This window comes from Triticum aestivum, chromosome 2A (genome assembly GCF_018294505.1).
Source record: "Triticum aestivum cultivar Chinese Spring chromosome 2A, IWGSC CS RefSeq v2.1, whole genome shotgun sequence".
NCBI lineage: Eukaryota > Viridiplantae > Streptophyta > Magnoliopsida > Poales > Poaceae > Triticum > Triticum aestivum.
This window is the reverse complement of record NC_057797.1, coordinates 233,300,184-233,312,768: the sequence shown is the minus strand read 5'-3', so window position 1 is coordinate 233,312,768 and position 12,585 is coordinate 233,300,184. Positions and strand designations below refer to the sequence as shown.

Here is a 12,585-nt window from a genome sequence, read left to right as displayed (position 1 = left end):
GTAGTAAACGGTGTTGTTGATGATGAACTCATTGCTCTTGTGCTTCAAATGATAGTCTCCCCAACACTCAAACACTCTCTCGCGGATTTGGCTTTGGTAGGAGAGGGGATTGAATTGAAAGAAACTTGGGGAAGGCTAGAAATCAAGGTTCAAATGGTTGGATTGGAATCTCTTGATCTCAACACATGAGTAGGTGGTTCTCTTCTCAGAAAATGAGTAGTGGAAGTTGTGTTTCATTCTGATGGATGTCATAGATAGTAGGTGGTGGTGGAGGGGTATAAATAGGCAGCACCAAAAATCCAACTGTTACAAGTCTTTGACCCAACTTGGTGGCACCGACATGAAAATCTCGGTGAGACCGACTAGTGCAAAATACTTGACCATTAGGCTTTTCGGTGAGACCGATCATACCAACTCATTGGGACCAAAGTGCGATAGCTAGGGAAAGACCTCATTTCATAAATTCCAATCGGTTCATCTCGATGATTCCAAAATCAAGCAACTTCATCACAAAAACTTGGTCAGGCCATCTCGGTGAGACTGAGATCCATTTTGGTTGCACTGAAGTATTAGGGTTTAGCATATGGCAGTGTATATGGTAATCTCGGTGGGTCCGGATGAGAGATTTTTAGTGGGACTGAGATGAACTTTAGGATTTTGGATAAGATGGAAGTGGAGAAATATTTGAGGGTTTTGAAGCAATATCACTAAGCACTTGAGCAATTGAGTCATGATCAAAACGTCATCCCCTTTTAATAATATTGACTTTACTATGGACTCAATGTGATCTTGGATCACTTAACCAAAAATGTAGAGTATTGAAGCTTTGCCAATCTTTATCCTTTGTATTTTGAAGGGGTCCATAGCCTCATGTTCTTGACATGCCACTGTTGAACTTTTCTGAAACATACTAGATAAAAGTATTAGTCCAACAATATGTATTTTGTCACTGATTACCAAAACCACCAAGGGAGAAAATGTGCTTTCAGTTATGCATCTTCATATTGATCTCGGGTGTGCGTAGGCACAAATTTTTTGTTTTCTACTACGTTTCCCAACAATTTTTCCACCGCCGTCTGTGAGGCAGAGCACTTTTGCCCGTGCCAGGATGATCCGTCGAAGGTCCATCCCCCTGAGAGGGAGAATTCAAAGACATCATTATCACAACACTTTGTACATCATTGGGATCATCATCTCCATTAACGACTTCATCAACACCTTCATCTACATCATGACCCTCAACTTTAGCTTTTTGATCTATGAACTTCTATCTCAAACCCTTTGTTGAGAGTGGTGTGATTACTCCTTGTAGTTGATTATTAAAAGTATTATTGATGAAATATTCATATGTTCAGACTGTAAATCATTTTTTTATCCCCACTGATCATGATCTGTACGATGTGTTGTGAGTAGTCTATTATGTTCTTGAGTACATGGGATAAACCTTGTTGCTATTAATCTTGTGAAGTTGAATGTAGTTCAGTATTGTCATATTATGTTGTGATGTAATTCTCTAGTGGTGATGTGCGAACGTCAACTGCATATCACTTCACCTTCGTGGGCCTAGAGGAGAGCATTGTGTGACTAGTTTATCTATGATGGGCAGTTGGAGTGATGGAAAATACTAAACCCTAAGTTTATGAATTGTTACTCGAGGAGGCTATTGGAACTCCAAAAATATATTACTATGGTTAGATACTATCTTAGTTATACTCTTGTATTTCTGGATGATTGCATAGATGATATAATCATAAGTATGTCGTTGAAGTAAGAACATCACATTATCATAGGTCCACTGATCAACAAATTATCAAAGCAATGAACATTGACTCAATGAAACCAGATGAAAGTAAGTTGCTAAAACTTCCATATGTCCTCAAGAGCGATTTTATCCCTATAAGTAAAACAACTGGCTTGTCCTTAGCACAATTAATGTTTGGGACACTTGCTGCACAGTTTCACTTTTATTACAACTTACACTCTTACATTTTATCTTATGATCATACAAATGATCAAACAATTTTTGTAGCTTTTACAGTGATTCTTCACTCTTACTAGTTTCCATCAACCAATTTCTTCTCCTCATCGTTGGGTTCAAGGTATTTTCTTTCCATTCAAAAGGTTTGTTTATATGGTTCTTATCTTATATACTTCTATTTATTCCTCTGGCTTTTATTATTTTAGTTAGGTTTTCCCCTTTTTGGTTACTTTCAAAAATATCTTTCCTTATTAGGGTTACTTTCATATATTTTCACATTTCTAATCCCCCCTTTTTAAGTAAATACTTTTAAAATAATATATCAATTTTTTGATAAATTCACAAATGATTTTTTTTCAAAAATGCGTGGACATTCTTTTATTATTGAACATTTTATTATTTCACAATTTATTTATCTATATGAACTTTTCCAAAAAGTACAACCATTTTTAAAAGAATTAAATTTTTTACAATTTAATGAATATTATTTAAAAATGTATTTTTTCACAAGTGCAAGAATATTTTATAAAATAGTAAACACGTTTCAAAACATCATGAACAGTTTTTAAAATATGTAAAAATCAACAAAAGATATTCTGTAAAAAACTAAAGTAGGAAAAATACAAAGAGAAGGCAAAGGTAAAGAAATAAATTATATCTAACCAAGGGACGAGCCTGCTCAGTTGCTTGACTCCAATGGCTAATGGGCCGCCCAATCAATAAGGCAATGGGGTGGCACCATACTATAGACACTTATAGCGTCATAAAGCAGCACATACCAACATTAGTCACCGGCTTCTAAAATAGCACCCAGGTCTCAAATGTGATTTTATCTTTAAAAATGTCTTTAATGTGATTGTGGTATTGATGGCTTGCAAATATATGATTAATGTGTTGGTTAATGACATTATCAATTCTTAGTCCCTTGTGCATGTAGGCCACAATTCATATTCAATTTTGCTATCTAAAGAATATTTTAATGCAATCCCTGCCTATAGTCGAATTTATTAGTAGCACTCATGCCAAATAGTTTGAAGTAAAAGTGTTTGGATGAAATGATATCTTAAGGCTCAAGGGATCATGGTTCATTGTCATTCCTCCTCGCGAGATCAAATCCCTCCTTTTCCCTAAATGTAGAGTTTACACAACTTGAAATTACAACGTAACTCTTCATTCAAAAACATAATGATAGTTGGTATCCATATGTTTTTTTGGAAAACCCATATTTGGCAAGCATTTATTGCTTGTCAATAAAAAATATTTTGTAAATTTCATAAGAGTGGGGCAGTTGAGTCGATTTTCAAGGAAAATGGTGAAAAAAAATCAGAGATAGGAGAAAAAACCTAAAGTGGAAGAGGGAGCGGTGAACGTACAATCTTTTTGAGTAGGAAATAAATAAATAAATCATGTTCTAGAAAAAAGGCTTTCAAACTTTTTTTAAATTCGTTCAGAAAGCGGCAGGTAGAAAAAGCCAAACATGACAAGAATAATATACAAAAGAGAAAAGAGAAATAGGAAATAGGAAACAAAAACCAAAAATAAACGGTCAAAATAAAAAGAGACCTGTCACAAAAGAAAATTGGGCGAACCATGGGGAAAAAAGCAAAAACCGTGCTCTTGTTAGCTACTAAGAATCTGCTAGCTTAAAAAACCCGACCCTATGGATTGGCCCATGTAGGTTGCACGGGGGCGAGTAGTGAATATTGCTTGACCCATATATAGCAATTGCACAACATGCAATTTATGTGTATACCAACGGTGCTCCTAGCGTGGCAAAATGCGCTGGCATGTTCGTGGTATGTTTTTTTTTCCTTTTGCAGGGTTGGTTTATATAGTTCTTATCTTATACACTTTTGATTTTTCCTCTGGCTTTTATTATTTTATTTAGGAATTTCCCTTTTTTGGTCACTTTCAAATATTTTTTTTCCTTATTCAAGTTACTTTCATATATTTTCCACGTTTTTTATTTCCTCTTTTTTGAAGAAATAGTTTCTAAATAATATATTGGTATTGTTTATAATTTCACAAATATATTTGTTTAAAAAACAAATGCATGAACATTTTTCTTTCACAAAAAATTAATCTCATGAACATTGATTTCTAAAGACATGAACACTTTTTAATTGTATGAACATTTTTTAAATATGTGAATGTTTTTAGGAAATATGTAATTTATTTATATACATGAACTTTTCAAAAAGTGTAAACATGTTTCTAAAAGCATTGAAATATTATAAATTTAATGAATATTGTCAAAAAATATGTAAATTTTTCAAATGCAATAATATTTTCTAGAATAGGTAAAAAAAATCTAAACATCATGAATATTACGAAAATACTTAAAAATAACAAAAGATATTTTCTAAAATAAATTTAAATAAGGAAAATAAAAGGGAGAGCTTAGTAAAAGAAATAAATTATGGTCAACCCGGGGGAGAGCCCGTTCGGTTGCTTGACCCCAACGGCTAATGCGCTAAGGCAACAGGGTGGCACAGTGCTATAGGGGACTTATAGCGTCATATAGCAGCACACACCAATTTTAGTCATAAGCTTCTATAGGAGCACCTGGATCTCAAATGTGACTTTATTAAAAAAAGGCCTTTAATTTATTTTGGTATTGATGGCACATAAATATAGGATTAATGTGTGAATATTTTTTATAAATACATAATTTATTTAGCTGTATGAACCTTTTACAAAAGTGTGAATATTTCTTAAAAACATTAAAATATTTTTAAATATAATGGATACTGTTAAAAAATTATGTTCATTTTTCAAAAGTGCGAGAATATTTTAGAAAATAGGTAAATACTTTTCGAAACATTATGCATTTTTTAAAAATATTTTAAAATCAACTAAAGACCTTTTTAAAAATAAACTGAAATAAGAAAAATACAAATGGAGAGCAAAGTAAAAGAAATAAGTTCTAGCCTTTTGGGGGGGGGGGGTGGAAATAAATTCTAGCCAATCCGGGGGCGAGCCCGCTCGGTTGCTTGACCCTAACGTTTAATGAGCTGCCCAATCTATAAGACAAGGGGTGGCACAGTGCTATTGGACACTTATAGTGTCATATAGCAGCCCACGCCAACATCATCCATCAGCTTCTGAAAGAGCATCTAGGTCACAATTGTGATTTTATTTTTAAAAAGGTCTCTAATGTGTTTCTGGTATTGATGGCACACAAATATAGGATTAAAGTGTTTGTTAATTGCATTATCAGTTCTTAATCCCTTGTGTGTGCAGGCCACAACGTTCATCTTCAGTTCAGCCCTCCTATATGTATGGCACTATTCGCGCGATTTTCAGACGATGCTATGGATCCAACCATGTATGACAAGGAAAATCGTTCAGGGGAGCCTCAGGCATAGAGTAGTTCCATCTCCAATTTTGGTATCTGAAGATTATTATAGTTTGAAGTAGGACTTGGATGAAATGCTAGCCTAAGGCTCAAGGAGTCTCATTGTCATTCCTCCTCGCGAGATGAAATCCCTCATTTTCCTAAATGTAGAGTTTACACAACTTGAAATTACAAACCACTCTTCATTTTAATAGCTGGTACCTAGACCGATGGTTGGTGCATAAATGAAGCACACCGAGCTTAAAAAGGGCATCTTCAAGGTGGCCCCGTAAACCTCCCGCAACCGTTCGGACCGCGGAAGCCATCCAACACGGTCATGTATTGGTCCGTGAGGCAGTCCGGACTTGATTTCTCCCGCAAAACGGAGACAAAAGTGGGGGATTTGTGAGAGTCCGGACACACAAAACGTACGAATCCAACACCCCAGACCCACCCAAAACCCTTCTCAGACCCCGCGACACCATCCTCCTCATTTTCTTTTTTTCCTTCTTTCTCTCTTGCCGTCGACGCCATTCCACCACCCCGGCCACCACGCCACGTCCATGTCGGAAATCTTTTTCGCCGTCACCTCTGGCGATCTAGCAGGCTCCCCGCTGCTTCTTCTCCGTTTTTGTTCAATCCCCTATCCTCCGACCGCCCCGCCAAGTACCATCCTCTACCATGCCCGGCAACCGTTCGATGAATCGCCGGAGTTGAAAATAGTTGTCCCTTCTTGTTTGTAGCAATGGATTCCGATTTGGAGTTTTCGGATGCAGTGTCCCCCGATGCACTATTCGTTGACCATTTCGCCGGCGTTTCGGATGCGCAAGACCGTCTTCGATCGATTGTACCATGGTGTCCGGTCCTACGATGACTACTTCATCCTAAAGAAGGACGTCGTGGGAACGATTGGCTTCTCTGGTTACCAAAAATGCACGGCCGCACTCCGGATGCTTGCATATGGCACGACCGCTGATTCGTGGGACAAGTACCTACGGATGTCTAAGAGCACATGCGGAGATGCCATGGTCAGGTTTGCAACTGCCATGGTCGAGGTGTTCGAACCTCAATACCTGAGAGAACCAACTGTGGCAGACACCGAGGGTGGCCAGGTTTGCTTGGATCTCTTGATTGCATGCATTGGAAATGAAAGAATTGCCCAAAGGCTTTACAAGGGCAATATCAGGGTCATGTTAAGAAACCCACCATCATTCTTGAAGCAGTTGCATCACAGGATCTTTGTATTTGGCACGCTTCTTTGGCATGCCCGGGTCTCACAATGACACTAATGTGCTGCAACGATAACCATTGTTTGTGAGGCTGACTGAAGGAGAAGCTCCTCCTTGCCACTATACTGCCAATGGACATGAGTACAACATGAGCTACTATCTGGTTGACGCTATATATCCTCCATGGACTACCTTTACCAGCACCATCTCAAACGCAATTGGCCAGAAAAAAGCTCACTTTGCTCAAAGACAAGAAACGGTTAGAAAGCATGTCGAGATGGCAGCTCACTTTGCTCAAAGACAAGAAGCAGCTAGAAAGCATGTCAAGAGGGCATTTGAAGTTCTTCAGACCCGTTTTGTAGTTGTTCGTGGACTTGCAAAACAATGAGACCCGAAAACCTTGTGAGAGGTGATGACATGTCGTGTGATCATACACAATATGATCATCGAGGATGAGGAGATACTGCCGCAACTCTGAAATTTGAGAACATGAGTGATACTATCCAACTTCCGGACTAGAATCCGGCCACATTTCAATTTATTCAAATGCATCAACAAATTCAGCATCAACCAGAATCTGATTGAGCATCAATGGGCACCAGAATGTGATAACTGACCTGTGACTGCTATTTTTTTTCTTTTTCGGGTAGCTGCCTGTGACCGAGTGAACCACGAGTATATTGTCCAAACTCTCGATGAAGCCTTGGATCAAAATTTCAAAACTAGTACTCTTATTTGAACTTCCTTACAAACATCTAGCTACAACTACACACAAATCCCCACCCCCTTATAATGGAGGGGCTTTGAGCCGCTGTCCCTGCGTCCCCACACTCCTCTGTCTCCAACATTTCCGTTGATCCATCCTCTCTCGCTACCACTACATAATAATGCCTAGACACCGCCGGTACCAATGCAGAGAACGATGGTTCTCCGGTTCTCTGACCACTCATCTGAGGCTGTTCACGAAGGCGAGGAGGGACTGGACGTCCCTCTTCTCGGACGGGTACTTGATGGGCTTCACGGTGCGGCCGGGGAACAGGAGGATCGTCGGGAAGCTCTGTAGTTGCAGCTCCGCCTGCGCGAATGGCTTCTGCTCGCCGTCCGCGCGGAACTTGGCCACCTTGATGCCTGAGCCGCTCAGCTTCTCGGCCAGCTCAACGTAGGACGCCTCCATTGCCTGCACGACACGACACACCAGAATCGTTTCAGCAAACCATGTTCTGAGTTCCTGAACGTAGTTGGCAACAGAATCGCAAAATAGATGTACCTGGCAGTATGGGCACCAGGGAGCGTAGAGGACGGTGAGCCACGGCTCGGCGCGGTTCTCGAGCCGCAGGAGGTTCTCGATCCCGGGACGGGTGAGGTTGACGATGGCCTGGCTCTGGAAGATGTCTGGGGCGCTGGCCTCGGCCGAGCCGTTGCCGTTGACGCCGACCTTGGGTGCCTGACCTTCCTTGTCGATGTTACCCTTGTGCAGGCCGCACTCCTTGGCCGTGGCGTCCTCCCACCACCACCTCCCTTCCCTCTCGTGCTGCCCCGGCAACACGGGCCTGGTGCACGGCTCGCACCCAATGGAGACGTAGCCCTGAAACACAAAGAGAGTTTTTACGGTACCCTATGCTGCTAACAGGCGAGGAAGCGGTATATTAAAATCTGACCGCTGATTTCCCGAGGGTAGGATAGACATAGATTTTCTGTCATGGAAACCTTAGCGACGTCGTCGGTCAGCGGATATTGGCGATGGGAAACCAAGACGGCAAGCTCCGCCTGCATGTGCCACAACTCCTCCACAGTCTCCTTCGACCTCCTGCTCTGGTTGCTGGACGGAGGCGCCCCCTGAGCCGTCGTCCTCGACCACGACCTCCTCCTCGAACTCATCTTATTCGTTCCCGTCGTTTTCATCTACAGTAGCGTCGTCTCGCTGAAGCCGGCGCCCTGTCCGCCATGGACGAGTCACTGGAGCTCGTCTCGCATGCACACACCCAGCCACGCGCGCGCCCGTTCGCGCTCCACGCCTGCAGCAACAGCCGTCGTGCACGCCCCACAGCACCGCAGCAGCTGCTCGTTCGCTCCCGCCTCCCGCACGCAAGCAGCCCCGCCGTAGCTGCTCGTCCGCTCCCGCCTCCCGCACGCAAGCAGTCCCGCAGCCTCGGGTCGCCTCGCCACCGTCCGCGGACAGCGTGATCCGAAAGGGCAGGCCGGGGCAGCCCGCAGCCAGCCGCCATGGTCTCGCCTGCCTGGCATGGCCGGTCGCCGTCGTTGGCGAGCAGCGTGCGCCAGGAGGCATCGGATGTCCGGAAGGCCTAAAAGTCGGTTCGAAGGTGCTGCACCTTGCCGGCCCAGCCGGCCTCGTCACGGCGGACCAGTCCCCAGAGGGCGAGACGGGCGAGCTGAAACTATTTACTCCCAAAATGCCCTAGCGATTTGTATACTGGAGGACGGGAGAGAAGCGGTGCAAGCTATACCGCTCGCGATTCTATTGGCAAATTGGAGCAGTATAGATCGATCGTTACCATTAGATTTGAAGAATGGATGGCTAATATTTGACGCGGGGTACCATAAAAGAGCTCAACACAAGAGTTCAAGTGCGTGTAAATTCCTCTGAAATTACCATATTGCATGTCCATATTACACCTCTGCAACCAGGGGGCACTTACTTGAGCATGCAGGGTGTTCACAGGGACATCCATGGTCCTGAGGAAGGTCCAGATATCCTTGCCATCCACATTAGCCACAGGGTTCCACTTGATCAAGCTACCGGCTCCACCATCCAGCCCTTCAAAAGACGGATCAACCTGGACCAACAAAAAGTTCAAATGATCATTAGGTGTCAAAACATCAAGAGTTCAAGACACAATATCAAAATGCATATTTTTCACATGATCGATACTGAAAAATGCAGGCGGTGTCATGGTGCATGGAGTATCATCATACTTGAACAACAGGGATGCTGGCTCTGGTGCCAGGGGACTGATCCTTCCTCTGCCCGGTGATCCAGGCCTTGAGGCCCTTGAGGGCCCTCCTCAAGGGCCGAACCTTCCTCACCCTGCAGCACTCCTGGTGTCCGTCCTCGTAGAAAGAGAAGAGGCCCTTGCTCCTCACAAGGTCTTGCACCTCGCTGGCCTCAGGGAACATGTACTCGATGTGGATACCATAGTGCTTCTCCACCTTGTCGAAGAGTTCGTATGTCTCTGGGTTCAGTCGCCCAGTGTCAAGGCTGAACACCCTGAAGGGGCGTCCAGTCAGTTTCGCGTATTCGATGAGGGCCACGTCCTCGGCACCACTGCACAATTCAGAGTGAATCCACATCAGTGAAACGCCAACAAGTTCCTTGTGCGTGTGATGAAAGATTTGCAAGTACTTCAGATATATTGTACTCCCTCCGTCTTATGGGATGGAGGAAGTACCACTGAATGATCGCAGATGCTTGCACGAGACCAAACCATGTGTCTTTATCCTTGGATACCATACATAATTTTTCAATGGGTCCGTGATATACATACATACGGCACAAATAAGTGGGTGGCGTCAGATTATTTTTTGACGCCACACCTTTTTTATGTTCCGTATGATAGTCAAGCAAATATTCTGTCCGCTTGTGCGTGGTTGGTGGGCCATGATTCTAGCTCTGGTCCAAGAAAAGTCCCGTACAATGGAGAAAATGAACCTAGACGCCCTCCCAGTCTTGTTCACCAGTCTAGATACATGAGGACCAGGTAATAGACGGGTTTGTTGCGAAACCGATCCGACCCATTTACTATACTGTATTTGATTTGAGTACATCGCCTCAAGCCTCATGAAAAAAAAATCATGAAACCAGAGTACTTTGAAAACACAAGCTTTAGGACATGAAGCTCCAGCGGTAACTAATCCACTTACTAGCCCGGCAATGAGATCACAATCGTGCACTGAGCTATCAGACGAGGATCAGGTTGGCTTGGCAATGCCAGGAATCTGCACGACCACTCGTTCGAAAGATACCGAGATGCCACGGGCACCAGAGCCCAAGCACGAACGCGTGCAAACGGGTGTTTCTAATCCAGTACGCCAGGGTCGGAAACCTCATCTTGAACAAAGGGATCGTAAAGAGCCAAGAGCTGTGCGTGTGTCTCACCTGAAGGCGATGGCGATTTCGGAGCCGAACATGTCGAGCGCACGATCCATGATCTCCAGCGGCGACGCGCCCACCAGCTCCTGCACCAGGGCCTCGTAGTCCACGGCCGCCACGGCAGATGCCTCCTCCTCCACCGGCGCCACCGGCGACGAGGCCGCGGAGGCCGACACTGGCTTCCTCGCTGGCTCCGCCGCGCACAGCGGGCGCACCGCCCTCGCGCGCTGGCCCTTGGGCGCCGTTGCCGGCAGGCCCGCAGGAACCACGGCCACCTGCTGCCTCACGGCTCCAATCCTCGCGGCTGCACGGGTGAAAAATCAGGGAACAAATTTAGACGGATTGTTCTCACGCAATTTCACATCCAAGAATCTGATGCCTCGCGTCGCCAAACATTCTTATGGAATGCGCCAACAGATGGCGCAAAATACTCAAATTCAAACAGAAACCTGTCGAAATTTCGGAGGAAATGCGACCGTGTGACCATATCATTTGCCCCAAATCATAAACATAAATGACCAGTAGATGCGCCAAGGCTGATTCCCCACAAAACCCTGAATTCAAAACAGGAACCGAACTCGGACGCCAGGCTCACCTTTGAGATCGCGCAGGGCGATGGAGTGCGACGAGATGGAAGCAGTAGCGGAAGCCATTGATTACCGGCCGCTGAATGAACCCTTCCTCCCTCTCAAATTCGCAGGGATGTTTGTCGGAGCTGGCAAATGTGTTTTAACTCCTGTGTTTTCCTCTGTGGCGGGGGAAACGGGGCTGAGTGGTTACATATAGCTCGGGCGGGAGGCCAGGTTCGTTGTATCTGGACGGGTTCTGGGGGCAGCAGCCGGGAGGGGCACGTGCCGTGCTTCTATTGGCCGGAGCCGTGAGAGGGCCATGAGAGGGCTCCCTGGCCGATCGAAGCAGTGGCGTCACTTGGCACCGTGGAAAGGACCGGCACGACGTGTGGGTGCCACATGACTGCAGGGCTGACGCCGGATGTGGTGAGGTGGATTGGTGTGTGGCCGTCTGCATGCCTCGATCGACCTATAACCGTCTGCTTCATGGGCACAGGTGAGGTCTCTGGTCCGTCTCTAGAATTTTCGCATCCGATGGATTTGATCATCATATCGTACCTGCAGTATTATCGCTGTTCATATCCTTACAATGCCAATTTAGGATACAGGTTAAATGGATGTACTCCCTCCGTCTTAAAATTTTTGTCTTAGATTTATCTAAATATAGATGTATCAAGTCACATTTTAGTATTAGGTACATCCGTATTTAGACAAATCTAAAAGAAAAATTTTAAGACAAAGGGAGTATTTAACACTGAAATATGTGTAGATATATCCGTTTGATCAATAAGTAGTATGAACTGGACAGAGTACATGATTTTGAAAAAGTATTAATAGGAAAACTCTGCCCAATTAAGGTTAAGTTTTAGAACGATAATAGAAAAACAAAACGAAGGCAATTTAACTCAGCACGGCTTGGAGCGATAAACATCATTTGTTCAACTTAACAATTGTCTGATGGAGCTAAAGACTCAAACTAGAACATAATAATGTATCTAAACAATCTAGGGGCATCTACAACGCAGACGTTTATGATGGGCGTCGGGGTTTGATTCCTGGTAATAATTATGTTAAAATCCCGCCCGATCCTAGTATTTAGCCTGGCATCGATGCCGTGAAAGGCACGAGCGCTTCGTTGCTTTTTTCTTCTTCTGAACTACCCTTTTCTTGACTAAGCAGACGTTATTTGTAGCAATAAAAAAACATTACATCCTATTGAAGAACCCATTGCGTTGGACACTCAAACTCTTGTACCGATGATATTGATCTCAAAGGTTAAGAACCCGGAGTGTATGAAGGATCTAAGGCATATTAGTCTGTGCAATGTGGTGTACAAGCTCGTGTTTAAGGTACTTGCAAATAGA

The 12,585-nt window shown here is 44.0% G+C and overlaps 1 protein-coding gene across 1 annotated transcript; it reads right to left on the bottom strand.

The window, feature by feature from the left end:
- Nucleotides 1–7,258: 7,258 nt before the first annotated feature.
- LOC123188457 (probable 5'-adenylylsulfate reductase 1, chloroplastic) lies at nucleotides 7,259–11,514 on the bottom strand. Its single transcript, XM_044600583.1, has 6 exons — nucleotides 11,248–11,514; nucleotides 10,659–10,956; nucleotides 9,479–9,827; nucleotides 9,202–9,339; nucleotides 7,812–8,129; nucleotides 7,259–7,721 (listed from the first exon to the last, which is right to left on the bottom strand). The coding sequence occupies exons 1-6, from the start codon at nucleotides 11,303–11,305 to the stop codon at nucleotides 7,491–7,493; spliced, it is 1,392 nt and encodes a 463-aa protein (XP_044456518.1). The 5' UTR covers nucleotides 11,306–11,514; the 3' UTR covers nucleotides 7,259–7,490.
- Nucleotides 11,515–12,585: the final 1,071 nt, after the last annotated feature.

Coding starts and splice junctions, on each gene's coding strand:
- LOC123188457 (XM_044600583.1), bottom strand. CDS start 11,305: ATGGCTTCCGCTACTGCTTCCATCTCGTCGCACTCCATCGCCCTGCGC. Junction 9,828..10,658: donor GAAATCGCCATCGCCTTCAG/GTGAGACACACG, acceptor TGAATTGTGCAG/TGGTGCCGAGGACGTGGCCC. Junction 8,130..9,201: donor TGAACACCCTGCATGCTCAA/GTAAGTGCCCCC, acceptor TTTGTGTTTCAG/GGCTACGTCTCCATTGGGTG.